Genomic DNA, 15,080 nt, shown 5'->3' with positions numbered 1-15,080 from the left:
TTCAGGTTAGGGAGCTATCAGATCCTTTTTGAAAATAAGTTTGGCTGTGAGTAGGGAATGAGATTTTTAAAATACCATATTTTAATTATATTTAATATCAATTTACCTTCATAACATATAGGAATACATTATTCATATATAAAAGAAACCAATTTCTCTTGTACAAAAAGAAAAAAAAAATCTCCTTTAATAACTACCCAATCTCAATTTATTTAATCTCAGTACTGAAGTATCCTGAGAAAAAGAGTCACAGTTATCAGTTTGTGTGTGTGCATGTGAACAATATGTCTATTATTTAATGTATACATTTTTAAAATTAAGTATATCATATTGAACCTATATTTCTACAAATTGTTTTATGTTTCTCCCCACAGCATGTTAATACATAAAGTACATTTCCTGTTAGTATATATAGACCAACTCACTGCAAATTAAATAGCATTTTATTGTTTAGATATTGATTACTTAATGTATTAATAGAATGTACTTTTTCACTATTAAAAACAATGTCACAGTGAACACTTCTGCTTTATATGTGGTTTCTTGAGCATACATGTAACTATGTTGGAAAGACATGGAGAAGTGGAGTTTTTGAATTATATATTTATGTAATTTGGTTTTCTGTCTTTGCCACTGTACTGAAAGTTGGTTAGGAATCTCATTCAGCTCAGAATCTCCGAATCTGGCAGTGCCTAGGGCTGTATATGTGCATCAAACACATTTGTTGGTGAAATAAATATAGTGTGGCCATTATTACAAAAAAAGAATACTCGTATTGAGGCACAGAGACAGGACCTCTATAAGAGCATCCTGATATTAGTTTTTTCTTGGTTTCTAAGGGATGAAAAAATCAGATTTAAATATTTAAGGCAAAATACCAATAGTAACAACAATTTGCTAAGTGCCAGACTCTATACTAGGTACTTTACATACATTATCTCAAATTTAATGAGACATATACTCGTCAGAGCAAATTTAATATATTCCTCACAGTAAGTTTATTGGATAAGCATTATTACCTTCAATTTGCAGATGAAGAGACTAAGACTCTGAGAGATAAATAATTTATCTGAAGTTGCACGGTTGATAAATGGCGATGTTAGGATTCAATTGAATCCCAGAGTGAATCCTAGAGGACTTTGCTCTTAGGAATTGGGGATACCAAGTGCAGAGCAGGATGCTGGAGGCAGATGGTACAGAGCTTTCAAAGGTGCAGAAGTTTCCCAACAGATTTTAAACAAAAGCAGGCAGGGTTTTTTTGCAGCAGAAATGAGTCACTCTGTATGTATTGTGAATGCTCAAATGCATAGGCCTTGAATAAGTGGAGTGGAAGAAGGTTGAGTCAAGTGTCCTTCCCCCCAAAAAACCAGGAATCTGGGTGGAGAGAACACCCAAGTCTACTATTACCCGATTTCTAGAACCACTTTTGTCACTAACCTGGTTTGTTACCTTATCAAACCTGGGGACTCGAAGACTGCATACTTTTGAGTGGGCTGGTGTTATTCAGTCTCTAAGGGGGATTGTAACCTTTAATTATGTCATCATCACTGACTGTTAGAATCAGAAGGGACCTAAGAGATCATAATTCAACCTAATCATTGACTGATGACCTGAGACAGCCTAGATCACTCATCATGGCCAACAGTCAGAAGCATACTAAGATTTAGAACTCAGGTTTTCTTATTCCTAAGTTTTCTTCACACTACTGCATCTCAAAGTTTTATAAAAGAATTAAAGGATTTTGCATTCGTAAGGGAGGGTTATTAAATTGCCCAAGTGCCAGTCTCCAGAGTGTTCAGAAACTCAACTGACACCTCTATTTTACCCATCTTTATTCAGGAGAGATTCACCTCACAAATCACTTTGTTTCAACTTGTTTCACAATTGATTTTGACCCTATATCATTTCCCTACTGGAGCAGTTATCTTCTAGAGGTCAAGGACAGTGCATCCCTCACCTTCTGCCTCCATCCCTACTCCACCCCAACCTGTACTAACTAACCCTTGAAGAGCAGCTTTAGGATTTGCTCAAGTTTATCCTGAATATGGGCAGTCCGAATCCTCACTTTCTGGGATTTCACTGTCCTCTCTCCATAGTCCCTAATTGATGGCTCTGCACTCCATTTGTTGGTGGTATTGGTTTTAATTCAGCAAAAGCTAGCTCTCTCCCGAGGGAAGGTGGAAAGGAGGGACATCTGGGGATCGTTAACAACAGGGTCTGTGGCTTGCAGCTTAGCACCCTGGGGCCTAATGTCTGACATTGGTCGCGGGTCTTCAGTGTCTGGTCCAAGAAGGCAGTTTCTAGTCCCCTTAGGGGCCCACAGGCCGATCTCCTTTGGGGGTCGAGATTACTGGGAATACTAATTAATTCATTAGTGGGGTTGATGGATTATCAAGCTGTCTCCTGGCAGAGGGGCCTGAGGGTTGGGGGGGAACAGATTGCTGCCCATAAATCTGCCTGTTGCCTCCCTTCTCTCTGCTTCAATGACTCCTGGGCTGTGGGTCGGCAACTGAGCACTGGTTACATTTTCCTCACCCAGCAGATGGTTCTAACAGGTTAGCTCTGAGCTTTACAAAAAGCAGCAGAGAAAGAAGGAAGGACTGGGGATTGGCCCTCTGGCCCAAGAACTATGGAGGGAGGAGAATGAATGCAAATGACCTGCATTCAGTCCCTCCCCCTTTTCTTTGGTGACTGCACACAACCCTCCTGCTCCTTTCTGCTCAGAGTTAAATAGCCAACTGTATAAGCATCGAGGAGTTGTGAAGAGGGTGACTCTGATGAAATAGATTTCATTCCTCCCTCTGCAAAAGGCAGTTCTTAAATAAAATTCATTGTCCTTCTCAATTCCCTCCTAAGGCTGCATGCACAGACACACACACATACACACAACTGCACGTGTTTTGAGAGCTAATCCTATTGTGTCCAGTCCCTTACATCTGTCAGAGAAAGCAAGGAGCCCCACAGAATGTTCTGTCCCCACCCTCATCTTTGTCCCAATATGTTCACCTTTCTGCTAATCCACTTCTCCTCCTCTCCCTGTGAACATTTCGCAGGCAGGATACCAAGGACTCCAGTGTCATCAACTCTCAAAAATCCATGGAGGTGGCTTTGAAGACACAGAGCAGGGGATCAATCCATTCTGTATGTGCTCATTGCAGCTCTATCCTCAACACCAATTATTCCATAGGTAAACTTCCTCTGGCTGAAGAGTGGATTTTAATTTGGTTTTCAGAAATCCACCATTCCTAGTATGTGTTACTTACTCTGAAAATAAAGTTTATGTTGTTGAGCAGGTATTTCCTGGATAGGGACACACAAATTAATGAGAGCTTAAAGATTTGCTGAAGATGAACACTTTTCTATGAAAAAAAGTATTAATTTTTATTTTCTGGTTTTCTGTGAAGGACGAGTCATGATACCTACATCAGAATTAAAAAAAAAAAATAACTTTTCACTTTATTGACAGTAAGGCTATTTTTTTTGTTGTTGTTTTAACCTTCTGTACCTTTCCTTGCCCACAAGGCATATTTATAATTCTTTATTTCTATTAGATACACGTGCCCGTTACATTGGTAGAACAAGTGATTTCCAAAAAACCTAGAAGAATTTCCTTCAAGTCAATTTCAAACAGAGATTGAGTTTGGATCCAGAATTTTATCTTACTACTATGGCAAAAACTCAAGTGATTAGATCATTTTACAGATGTGAAAACTGATGTTGGAAGTGAAGTTGAATTACTAGAGATCATTCAGTCAATTGCTTAACCCAATTATACTTTCCTTTCTTCCTTGGAATCACTAGAAGATAACAAAATTCTTTACATTTAAAAATAAACTCACAATTATTTATTTGATCTTGGCCAAGTTTTACATAAGGCAGTGTTTGACGATCTGTAAAGTGAAGACTCCACACTTTCGCTGTGGTAGCCTGGTCCACAGTTCTCTGTCATAAAGCATATCTGTGTATTTTCCTTAAGTCTTTCCAGATGTACTTCCCCTTTTTCTCTTTTAGTAAGTTAATCTTATTTCATAATACCACAGGCATTTTCGGAATTATGTGACCCTTCTTTCATTTCAAATTCATTACCACTCAGGTTGACTTTTTCTACCTGAATGCTTAACTATATATTTCTGAAAAACAATAGTAGATCCCGGTTTGTAATTCGAGGAGCTAAGTGTCCTTAAAATGAAAGATTTCATTCACTTACTTTTTCTTTTTATAAATTTCAAACAAACAGAAAAGTTGAAAGAACAGTACAACAACTATAGATACGACTTTGTCTATATTCACTAATTAAAATCAAAAGATTTTAAATGGGAATAATTTGACAGGATGAAAAGAAGGGAGAGGAAGTTACTTCCTTCTACTTTTAGAATTCTGGTTTTATACCCAAAGACACCAATCCACATGTGTAACAGAACACTCAGTGTTTCTGTATCCTGGGCATGCATCCTTCTCAAATTTTGATTCTTCAAATGTGGGCCAGCATTTTTATTTGTCCTTCTTAGCTGTTTCTCCAAGTCTATTTCCAATTTCCTTTTCCCATTCTGTCCACATTGTTACATTCCCATTTCTTATCTTTTAACCACAAAGACTTCCAGTCCTCTTTTTCTTTACCTCTTAACTTCAGCAGCTAACCTCTCATATTCCCCTTCTACCAATCTCTATCCCCTCTTAAACAAACAAACGAACAAACAAATAAAAGAATGGCTGAGCTGGACCTAGTCAGAGGAGCCCTTTGAAGTAGGTGTGTCTTTCGGCTGGGGAAGGGGAGGAGTTAGACTGAGGGCAGCATCACCCCTCCCTGGTCAGCTGGGAAAGCAATCAAAACTGCAGCAACTCAGTGGCTCCGGCCAGAGCGCAGGAGCTGCCCAGAGGCTGTGGTCCTGAAAGCTCCACTCCGGGAACTAACCAGGGAAAGGAGATACTGAAGACCGATTAAACCAGCTGCAACTGGGGATCAGCCCGAAGTCGTCCTGGGGGAGCAGGCAGAACTCCAAGGAAGGAGTAGAATAAGTAGCAGTTAGAGAAACCAGACCCGCTGGCATTCCTAAGAGGCACTGGCCAGGTTTAATTAACATGGATCGCTAAAAGCACCTCTTTCTCCTATGATCTGGATGATCAGATAGACTTGGCTTCTCTCAGCCTCCTCCAGGACACAGGTTCACAGAGTTCACACCAGGGACTGCCACTGACAGAGGTGAGCCAGCGCATGAGGTGGTACCGGGACTACTGAAGTTTCTGTGGGAAGTTCCCACAGACCTAGAGGAGCAGTTGGGGTGAGGTAAGTCTCTTATGGACTAAGTGAGGAGGGAGTAGAATTTAGGAAACTTAAATAGAGAAGAAGAGTGTCAGAATACTTAGAAACAGACATTAAAATTTTAATAATTTTACTAATTCCCATAGTGCCTGTCACTCAAAGTGAAACTGATACTCTCATTTTTATAGAGTAGAGATTACAAGTTAGTTATTCACCCTCCCCACTCCTGTCAAACCCACTCCTCCATTTTATTAATGTAGAAAAAAATTTCCAAAAAGTTTAACCGCTTTTTCTAGGTGACTCAGCAAGTAGATTGGAAGAATTGGCTCAATCTACCCTTCTGCTCATAACATTTAGGGCTATGCAAGAAGTGGAGGGGGAAGAAGGGGAATGAAAAGGGAATGAGAGGAGATGCTGAAAAGCCATGGGGTGATTCTCACCATTCCTCCCCATTTGGTTTGCTAAAAAATCCTTAAATAGTTGGAATGGAGTGGGGAAATTTTCCTTTTCTTCAACTCTTTCATATCGAAAATCAGAAGAGAAAGGTTGTCCATGTATATTTTTGCCTCTTCCTCTTAGACATCATTCCTCTGACAACAAAAAAAAATGTATTCAGAAAAATTATAATAAATGTAAATTGCCTCCCTCACTTTTGGACACAGGGACCAGAATGAAATGCCGAAGAAGAAGGAAGGAAAACTGAAGGATTGAGTAACTTGTTTGCAAAGTTCACCATTAGGGTCTAAAGCTATGAAAACTGAAGAATAACATGACTATGCTGGATAAGATGTGTGTGTGTGTGTGTGTGTGCGTGTGTGTGTGTGTGTGTGTGTGTGTGTGTGTAGGTATTAATCAAGAAGGAAAGTGATAAAGTATAAAAGCCTGTATAGAAAGAGCACAGAACAGTCTACAGGCTATTTCCAGGCAATGCAACTTGTGAGCATTCTGGTCTGCATTCTGTCCTTTCAGTGCAAAGATTCTGCAACTCTGAGCAAGGTGTTTAGTCTGTCTGGTCTTTAGATTCCCTAGAAACTGGGCAAATATTCCTCTTCTGGTTGTACTTAGGATTTAGTCATAGTATCAGGTGGTAAAGAGAGTACAATCAGCTTTTAAGAGGAAGGACACTGTGTACTCACCACAAATACACATGCAAGTGCTTCCTACCTACTTATTTATCAATTGAAACAACAATCAAAAATTAGTAAAACTGTAGGGCAAATTCCAGGACAGCTCCACATGATAGTAATGCCCAATCACCTCAGCCATAGTAATGAAAATATTGGTAGTTACAATCATTGCCTAAGCAAATATTTTGCTAGAACAGGTTAAAAAAATGAAAAAAAAGTGGGAGAAAATTTCAAATTTGAGGTAATTGGCGGAACTTGAAATTTCGAGAAATGATTCTAAAGAAAGAGGAAAATTCTGTTATATTGTGTAAATGCAAAAAGAAATCCAAATTCTAAGAATAAAGAATAAAATGGGCTTTATATGATCAGAATGTGTTTTGGGTGTGTGTTAGGGGTCCGTATTCTGCCTCCGAAGCCAGAATTCATTGATTTTTGTCATACTGGAATCTGCTTCACATATATTTTGAAAGCTAATTTATTTTCCAGGAATGGAGAAACCTAAAAATGATATATCACAATACTTCGTGAAAGAGTGCTGTAGGTTTCTTCATACTATTTCTATAAAACAATTGCCAACTCTTACATTTGCACAATAACTTTATAAAGAACTCGTGCTTGTATTTTCATAAAAGCTTCTAGATGAGATATGACAGACAAAAATATTATTTCCATTTTGCCCTAAGGGTAAAAGAATTAAAATAAAATTTCTATTCTCATTTAATAAGTGAATGATAGAAGAGCGTTTCAGTTTCATGTTTCTTTTAATACAACTCTGAGCTGGTTCATTAACAGGCTAAAAGTGATGGTAGAATCAGGTACCTGTTCTGGAGAAAACCAATCTGGTTTCCTTGACCAAAACTCAGAACTGCTCCACACACATTTTCAACTCTTAAATATAAAACTGGATGTTTGTCTCCCCCTCATGCCCTGTTAATCTTTTGATGCACTGAAGATATTTAGGCGAAAAAGGTCGAAGAAAAGTTTTTTTCTTTGTCCTTGAAGAGTCCTGGCTTTTACTTCTATTTAAGAAACACTTCATTTTTCTTTTCAGAGCTCTGGAACTTGATTTTGGTAAGAAAGTTATATCCCCCATATTGTTTAATCAAAGACAAAAGGAAAAATGTCCAAGTGCCAATGGTTGTCTGTATTCCACCGGAAACTTCATGAACCTGAAGAGTCATGTAACCAAGTAGGAGTGTCCAGCCAAATGCTGTTGCACAATTACAAAACAGAATGAAAGAGGCTAACTTCCGTCTTGAATATGGCGGAAGAGTTTTAATTAATCCAGTAGAGGCAGCTGATAGAGTTCTGTTTCCTCACCCCTTGCAACATAATAGGAGCTTTGATATTTAATTTCATTAGGAGATTGGGGAGTGAGTTTTTCAGGGAATTTTCTGAAGTGGGAGTTGAGATGAAACAGACTTTTATTGGCATAAAATCAATACTAAGCACAGATTGTAATTTTACCCATTTCTGTCCATGTGGCCAGAAAAATTCATGGTGAACTTTAGGAAAAAATATATCTAACACATGGTATTTATGATGTCCAGTGCTATTGAAAGTCTTTAACTGTGTTAGTTCATTTTATGCTCACAATACTCCTATGAGGTAGAACTGTTATTCCTACGTTGAAGAGGAAGAGACTGAGGCACAAAAAGATTATGAAACTCGTCTAATGTCACACATTTAGTAAGTAATCCAGCTGAAATTTGAACTCAAGCCATCTGACTCTAGAGTCTGTGCTGTCTAGATACATTGGGAAAAAGGGTGGGCTCTTGGGAAGTTGTCAGATGATCTTTTGAGCCAACCAGAAGAGGTTCCATCCAGATCATAAGAGGCACAGTAATTAATACAATCTACTTTTACTCTTCACCTGTGAGTAAAAAATTTAAAAAAAATTTTAAAAATTTTTACATTAAAAAAAATTTTTTTAAATTTTTACATTTAAAAAAATTTTTGAATATGCAAACATGTGTAAATGGATTATATAAGAAAATTCAAGAATAAACACAAGATAAATATATGGATGTTTGATAGCACTTGAAGTTTACAAAAATCCTTTCTCATATTTTCATTTGTTTTGCAAGGACCATGTATATATCTTATCCTTATTTTATCAAAGAGGAAATGGAAGATCAGAGAGCTTATGTGTTTGAGATCAATAACTCCTGATCCTACTTCTTGATGGGGTGAAACTTGACAGAGCTTGGCTAGAGTCCAGAGGTAGGGAGGTGAAGTTTTTTTTTTTTAAAAAAGGTCAACTCAGAGGTTAGGATGGGGTCCAGTTTCAGGGGCAATTTAGAAGACTCTCTTTTCCTCTCTTGCATCTTCCTTCTCTCCCTCCCTCTTAAGTATGTCCCAGTGATAATGATGATGAAGAGGAGATGAGAGAGAAGAAAGAGAAAAAGGGAACAGAGTAAGAGAAGGAGGGAGGATAAATGGGTAAAAGCAACAAGAAAAAAATTTGGAAGAGGAAGAAATCCTGGAATATGAGAGTTAAAAGACACTACAGAGACCATCTAAACCAGCTCCCTTTGGATGATGACCACTTCCTGGTGACTTAGCTCTGCTAATCCACACCTCCTGAAGTCAAAGTGCCTTTCTTTCTTCCTATATCTGTGATGGAAGAAGAAAGAGAGGAAAAAAAAAAAAACAACCTAGAATTTAGAATCAGAACTGGCTTTACATCCTGCTCTACAAGCTCTATGTCTTTGCATTTCCATCAGTGAATCTACCTGACCCACAGTGGCCTTAACTATAAAATGAACATAACAATCCCTATTTCCCTCAAAGGTTTGCTATAGGACTACTCAAACATAATTATAATTACGTGTGTGAACATTAGGTTTCCCAAGCCCACTCCATCCTCTTTGGTCTCAGAGTGCACCTGCCTCTGAAAGGTCTGTGTTACTTTAAAAGAAAGTTAATTAGGTCCTTCACCCTCCCTCTGGATATCTGCCTGAGTTAGAAGTGCAGCTCAGCACACAAGCTCCATCATCCATATTAAGAGTGGGATTTTCTGACTTGGCCTCGGCAGCCAGTTGACCAATAGGTTCCAACGTGCATTTTCAATAAAACTGCTTACCCAGGAAGCCTTATTAAGTGAGTAAGTCAAGATGACATGATTTCCGTGCTGATTAACATGAAACCTAGGCTGTTTTTGCAAAGCAGTAACATTAATTATTTATAGGAGGTAAACGAGGTTACAAGGAAAACAAGCTCAGATTACCAGAAACAAATCAAATAATATATTTATATTTTTGAAAGCTATGTACTAATCCTTGTGTTCATTGATTTGAGGCTCTAGCTCCAAGGATTAAAAAACATTTACCTTGCTCTCCCCTTTCTGATATATGAAGGCGATGGAGTGCTTAGCATTTCAAAGACTAGCTAGTAAACTGGGATGCCCTAATGGAGCTTATCAGATACTTTTATTTGGTAAATTATATACCTAAAAATCACTCAACAAATCTCAAAACAATTCAGCCTCTTTCAGAAATAAATGAAAAATATTTACTAAAACATCAGTATCTTCTGGTTTTCAAATTATAATTTTTTTCATAAAAAATTCTGATTAAACAGACCCTGTTAAGTAAATTAGGCTATTTCCTTGTTTGTCTAAAATAGTCTTCGCTTAGTGTTTGCAGTCACTATGTTGAGTTTAGTATTTGTTCCAGATTTTTTATTTTTAATGAAGCATTATAATGGTTGCACTAAACTAATCTTAAATAGGTTTGGTAGACCTCTGATTTGTAATTCTAACTGCTGTCATATTCTGATGGTGTGAGATGCACGTGCAATGAAAAGTGTTCTCACTTTAACATGTGGGCGAACTTGAAAGATGATCAGTGGTAACCCTCCTCTCTTTTCCTAATCCTTTTTTGACACCATGTCACTAACACCTCTAACATCACTAACATTAGATAGACCACAAATGCTTGCTGAAAAACAAAGTGCTCTTCTGATGATGGTGAGAGAATGATTTCATGGTCATGTGGTGTATCAACCAGTAGTGGCTCTTTCCTAGGAGACGCTTGAAACCAACAGTTGGCAGAGTCGGTGAAAAATGTGGGATGTTATAGGTTAAATGTATGTGATATGTCTCTAAATAGAGGCTGAGCAGTCCTTTGTAGGACACATACAAAGTATTCTGAATAATCTCACTGTAGTTTTTCATTTATTTTATGGTGTAAATATACAACATTTTACTTATTTTATTTTTTGATATCTTTTTAAAATTTTGCAATTGTACACATATTGTATAATTATAATTACTTTAGCATCCTTTTTTACTTACAAAAGTTTCTCTATTTAGACAAATAAGTTTTGACTGGATATTTTTGAGTAAAGTATCCATGAAGTAAAGAATCTGAGAATAAAAAGAATTAGGCATTGACATTGCAATGAATCATCAAGTAAATTTCCTTTTTCTATAGTTGATTTTCTTATAATATGTCGTAGCCAAATGAGAATCCGAGGCATATATCTGAGTCTTTGATTAGTTATTTAGAATGGAGGACTTGGAGTAGATAATTATAAATCAAATCTCAATACAAATGCTGTGCTTTCTAAGATATCAAAAAAAAGTTTAGTTTTAAATCAAATTGGATATTCACAGGTGCTAAACATTGCTGTTTCCCTTTCCAGAATCTGGAAATGGCAAAAACTTATGTGAAACCCAAGGAGATGACAGAGTTGGTCAACACACCGTCGTGGATGGACAAAGGTCTGGGCTCTCAGAATGAGATGAAGGAGGAGGAGAGAAGACCAGCTGCCTATGGGATGCTTGGCAGCTTAGCTGAAGAGCATGATAGCATTGAGGAAGAAGAAGAGGAGGAAGTGGATGGGGAGAAGCCTAGGAGAAGGGGTCCCAAGAAAAAGAAGATGACAAAAGCTCGCCTTGAGAGATTTAGGGCTCGACGAGTCAAGGCAAATGCTAGAGAACGGACTCGGATGCACGGCCTGAATGATGCCCTGGACAACCTGAGGAGAGTCATGCCGTGTTACTCTAAGACCCAAAAGCTCTCCAAGATAGAGACCCTTAGATTGGCCAGGAACTACATTTGGGCTTTGTCTGAGGTCCTGGAAACTGGCCAGACACCGGAAGGGAAGGGCTTTGTGGAGATGCTCTGTAAAGGGCTTTCTCAGCCCACAAGCAACCTGGTGGCCGGATGCCTCCAACTGGGCCCTCAGTCTGTCCTCTTGGAGAAGCATGAGGAGAAACCTCCTATTCGTGACTCTGCCATCTCTGTCCACAACTTCAACTATCAGTCTCCTGGGCTCCCCAGCCCTCCTTATGGCCATATGGAAACACATCTTATTAATCTCAAACCCTCAGTATTCAAGAGTTTGGGAGAACCATCTTTTGGGAGTCATCCACCTGACTGCAGCACACCGCCTTATGAGGGCCCTCTTACTCCACCCCTGAGCGTCAGTGGGAACTTCTCCTTGAAGCAAGATGGCTCTCCTGACCTGGATAAATCCTACAACCTCATGCCACATTACCCTTCCGCAAGTCTAAGTTCAGGGCATGTGCATTCAACTCCTTTTCAGGCTGGTACCCCTCGCTATGATGTTCCCATAGATATGTCCTATGATTCCTACTCCCACCATAGCATTGGGGCTCAACTCAATACAATCTTCACCGATTAGGGCAGTAATACCAGCATTTCAGAGGATGATGTGGAGATGCTTCCCATAATTTAAATGACTGAGCTGAAATCCAATGACCTTAAAGGAACCCTATAGATGTATATCAAACATAAGAGTCCCAGTCTATGTAGGCCCTCCTACATGTCACACTTTTCTCATCATCTTCTCTATATTGTATTGATTCCTTTGTTTAGTGCTCTCAAGTGAAATCATTTGATTGTTTACAATCATGTGGAAATAGAACAGAAGCCCTGGGTCGTACTCGAGTGGTGCCAAAAACTTACTGAATGATCTATGCCAAGTAATTTTCCATTTCTGGCCTCTGTTTACTTACTGGTAAAATCAGGCAATTGTTCTAAGTCTAGATGATTTCTGAAGTTCTTCACAGTTCTGAAATTCCATAACTTTGGTGACAAGTCCTATAAACTTCTTAAAACTGAAAGGATTGAAGAATAATTAGGAAATGGACACTATGTGTGGAATGATCCGATGGAGCTGCCAAAGGAGCACCAGGTGCACGTCTGGGGGACTTAATGATAGGACTTCTTTGCATCTATCTAAAAATAGCCTCCAGAGGCTAAAATTCTAAGTTGACTGTCACTTTGAATAACAAAGCATGTTCTTTAAGAGATTAACTCTACTTCTTGTTGGGCAGAAAGCTGAACATATCTTCCTTAGTAATTTGAGAACCATAATAGAGATCTCATACCAAGTTGATTCTTGATAACATTTCACAAGCACTTTTCTTAGTACTAGAGGTGGGGACGAGCAAGTCACTGAAACCTCAGACTCCTATGACCAGTGAGACTGAGAGAAGTCATCTAGACCGTTTCTTGGCCTCTATATCTAGAGGGCTCTGAAAATTCTCATGAAGCTCAGGTGAAATTGAAATTGGCGAACAACCCAGGTCACGTTCAAGAGCAATAAAATGACTCTTGTCTATACTAACTAACCATAGTTTGGGGACTCTCTCTAGCTCACACTTGGACATAGGAAAACCACTAGAGTTTCTTTGGCAAGATGAATTTTATTTGATTAAAAAATGATTAAAACCACTGACCTCTATCACACCAATATTATGTTTCTAGAAGCACAAGTGTGAATTTATTGACAAACTTTAATATACAATTTTGTGTCTCCTCCCCCACTAATTGTTACCTATTCCTCACTTTTAAAATATATTATTACATTATTGCAAATTGTAGATAATATTTCAAGTGACCAGACTTAGGGATGTAGAAATTAAATCCAAGGTCACTGAATGCTTTTACCAATTTATATCTTTATCATAGGTTTATCCTGATTTGCAGGATGTTTATTTTTCTTCATGTAACTCCTTTTTCCTTTATATCAGCACTAATTTTGTCAAATGTATTTTTTTTTTTCAGAGAAATGCGATCTGAGAAATTTTACAGTCACGTTCATTCTGCCAGGACAATTATTTAAAACAAACTAAAAGCCTAAATGGTTTATGTGATAGTGGATCACATCCTACTCCTGCCAGAGAGGATAAGTTTAGGATGCATGGTACACAAATAGGGCCAATGAATAAAAATGATAAGGCAGATTAATGTGTCATTTTCTACAGCTCAGCTATACCCTAAAACCTGCCAAACTATCTGTGTATCTTGTCTTCTTTACTCTCTTATTTATTATCTCCTTTTGGTCTGTTATTTTCTTTCCATTTTGCCTGTAGCACCAACCTTGCTGTATTTTGCAACTTTGGTTTATAAATCCACATGAACTACCCTTGCAAAGAGCTCTTAAACCCCACCAGCCACCAAAGTGGTCCCCCTCACCACAATTTGTTCTAGAGGAAATAGGTAGGGAAGCAGAGTGATTTATAAAGCCATCCTATGTGTTTTCTGAATCTGTACTAGCACTTATCTTTGTGAGAGGCTGTGGGGGGAATCTATCCTTGAAACTAGCATTTTCTGGCATTTAAGTTTGTAGATAATGAATGTTGTATGAGTTATTTATTAGATATTATTTATTTAATTTATTTCTCCATTCCTTTCATGCAAATTCCTTGGGTTCAATACATGTGCTTACAAAACCTTCCTGAGGCTTCATTTGGAAAGTAGCGTATAATTTTGCTGGGGATTCTTGAGTTTTGGAGTGAGAGGAAAATAGAATGTTAGTGCAGAATTACCTGCAATGATTTTATAAAAAGCAGCAATAATTTGAACGGCTATGCAAGTTAATATTTCTAGAATTTTTTCCTTCACTCTAAGATGAACCAGTTATTTTTGGGGAATCCTTTGTTTATGCTTTGGAGGAGTATGATTCCTATGAACCAGGTCTCCCTGGATCATTTAGAAGTACTTTATAGTTGAATTAAAATTTGGGAATGCAGTATAATTGGAAAGAGCCTACTCTCCAACCCAGGATGGTTTCATTTTTCTGAGAACTTTATCAGATAAAGCAAAGCAATTGTTAAACTTTTTGTAAACAAAACAAAACAAAACAACAAAATAAACCTTTTACCTTTTTCTTTTTTTTTCTTTCTTTCTTTTTTTATTTTTTTAGCAGAAATAAAGCTGTGATCCTTGTTAGATATTGTGTTGTTTTGTCTGTCTTTCGAGGTTTGTTTTTTCACTCTCGTCTATAAATTTTCTTGAACTTTTAAGTCCTGTGGACAGCCAGCAGAGTACAGGCCTGCCTATCAAGAAGATTTACCCATCCTATATTTCAACTGATCTTGCCAGAAGATTCGAAGGTCTAAACTAAATAGCATAGAAGCACTGATCTCTGCCACTCACACCATCAATTGTAGTTGAGAAAAAAAACATCTTTCCGTTAACAGAAATCTAAGGTTTCAAATCACAGAGAGGTGGACCATAGGAAGATGGACAATTATCCAAAATTTAAGTGGATCTACCAACTTTTCAAAAAATTATGAAGTGTGTGTTTTGGCAACTGTTTCTTAACATCTCTTCTCTTGATTTTTTTCTTTTCATTTTTCTCCAGTTAAAACTTTCTGGGATTTCTTCTTCCATGCATAAAATGATGATGATGAAGAAATAATAATAATGCTGATG

General features: G+C 37.8%; 1 protein-coding gene across 1 annotated transcript; it reads left to right on the top strand.

The window, feature by feature from the left end:
* Positions 1-4,909: 4,909 nt before the first annotated feature.
* Positions 4,910-12,039, top strand: NEUROD4 (neuronal differentiation 4). Its single transcript, XM_006904479.1, has 2 exons — positions 4,910-5,200; positions 11,035-12,039. The coding sequence occupies exon 2, from the start codon at positions 11,044-11,046 to the stop codon at positions 12,037-12,039; it is 996 nt and encodes a 331-aa protein (XP_006904541.1). The 5' UTR covers positions 4,910-5,200; positions 11,035-11,043.
* The last annotated feature ends 3,041 nt before the right edge of the window (positions 12,040-15,080 follow it).

The sequence above is a fragment of the Pteropus alecto genome, unplaced genomic scaffold, assembly GCF_000325575.1.
Source record: "Pteropus alecto unplaced genomic scaffold, ASM32557v1 scaffold220, whole genome shotgun sequence".
In the NCBI taxonomy this organism is placed as follows: domain Eukaryota; kingdom Metazoa; phylum Chordata; class Mammalia; order Chiroptera; family Pteropodidae; genus Pteropus; species Pteropus alecto.
The sequence above is the reverse complement of the archived record's forward strand: the minus strand, read 5'-3'. Positions and strand labels throughout refer to the sequence as shown.

Coding starts and splice junctions, on each gene's coding strand:
- NEUROD4 (XM_006904479.1), top strand. CDS start 11,044: ATGGCAAAAACTTATGTGAAACCCAAGGAGATGACAGAGTTGGTCAAC.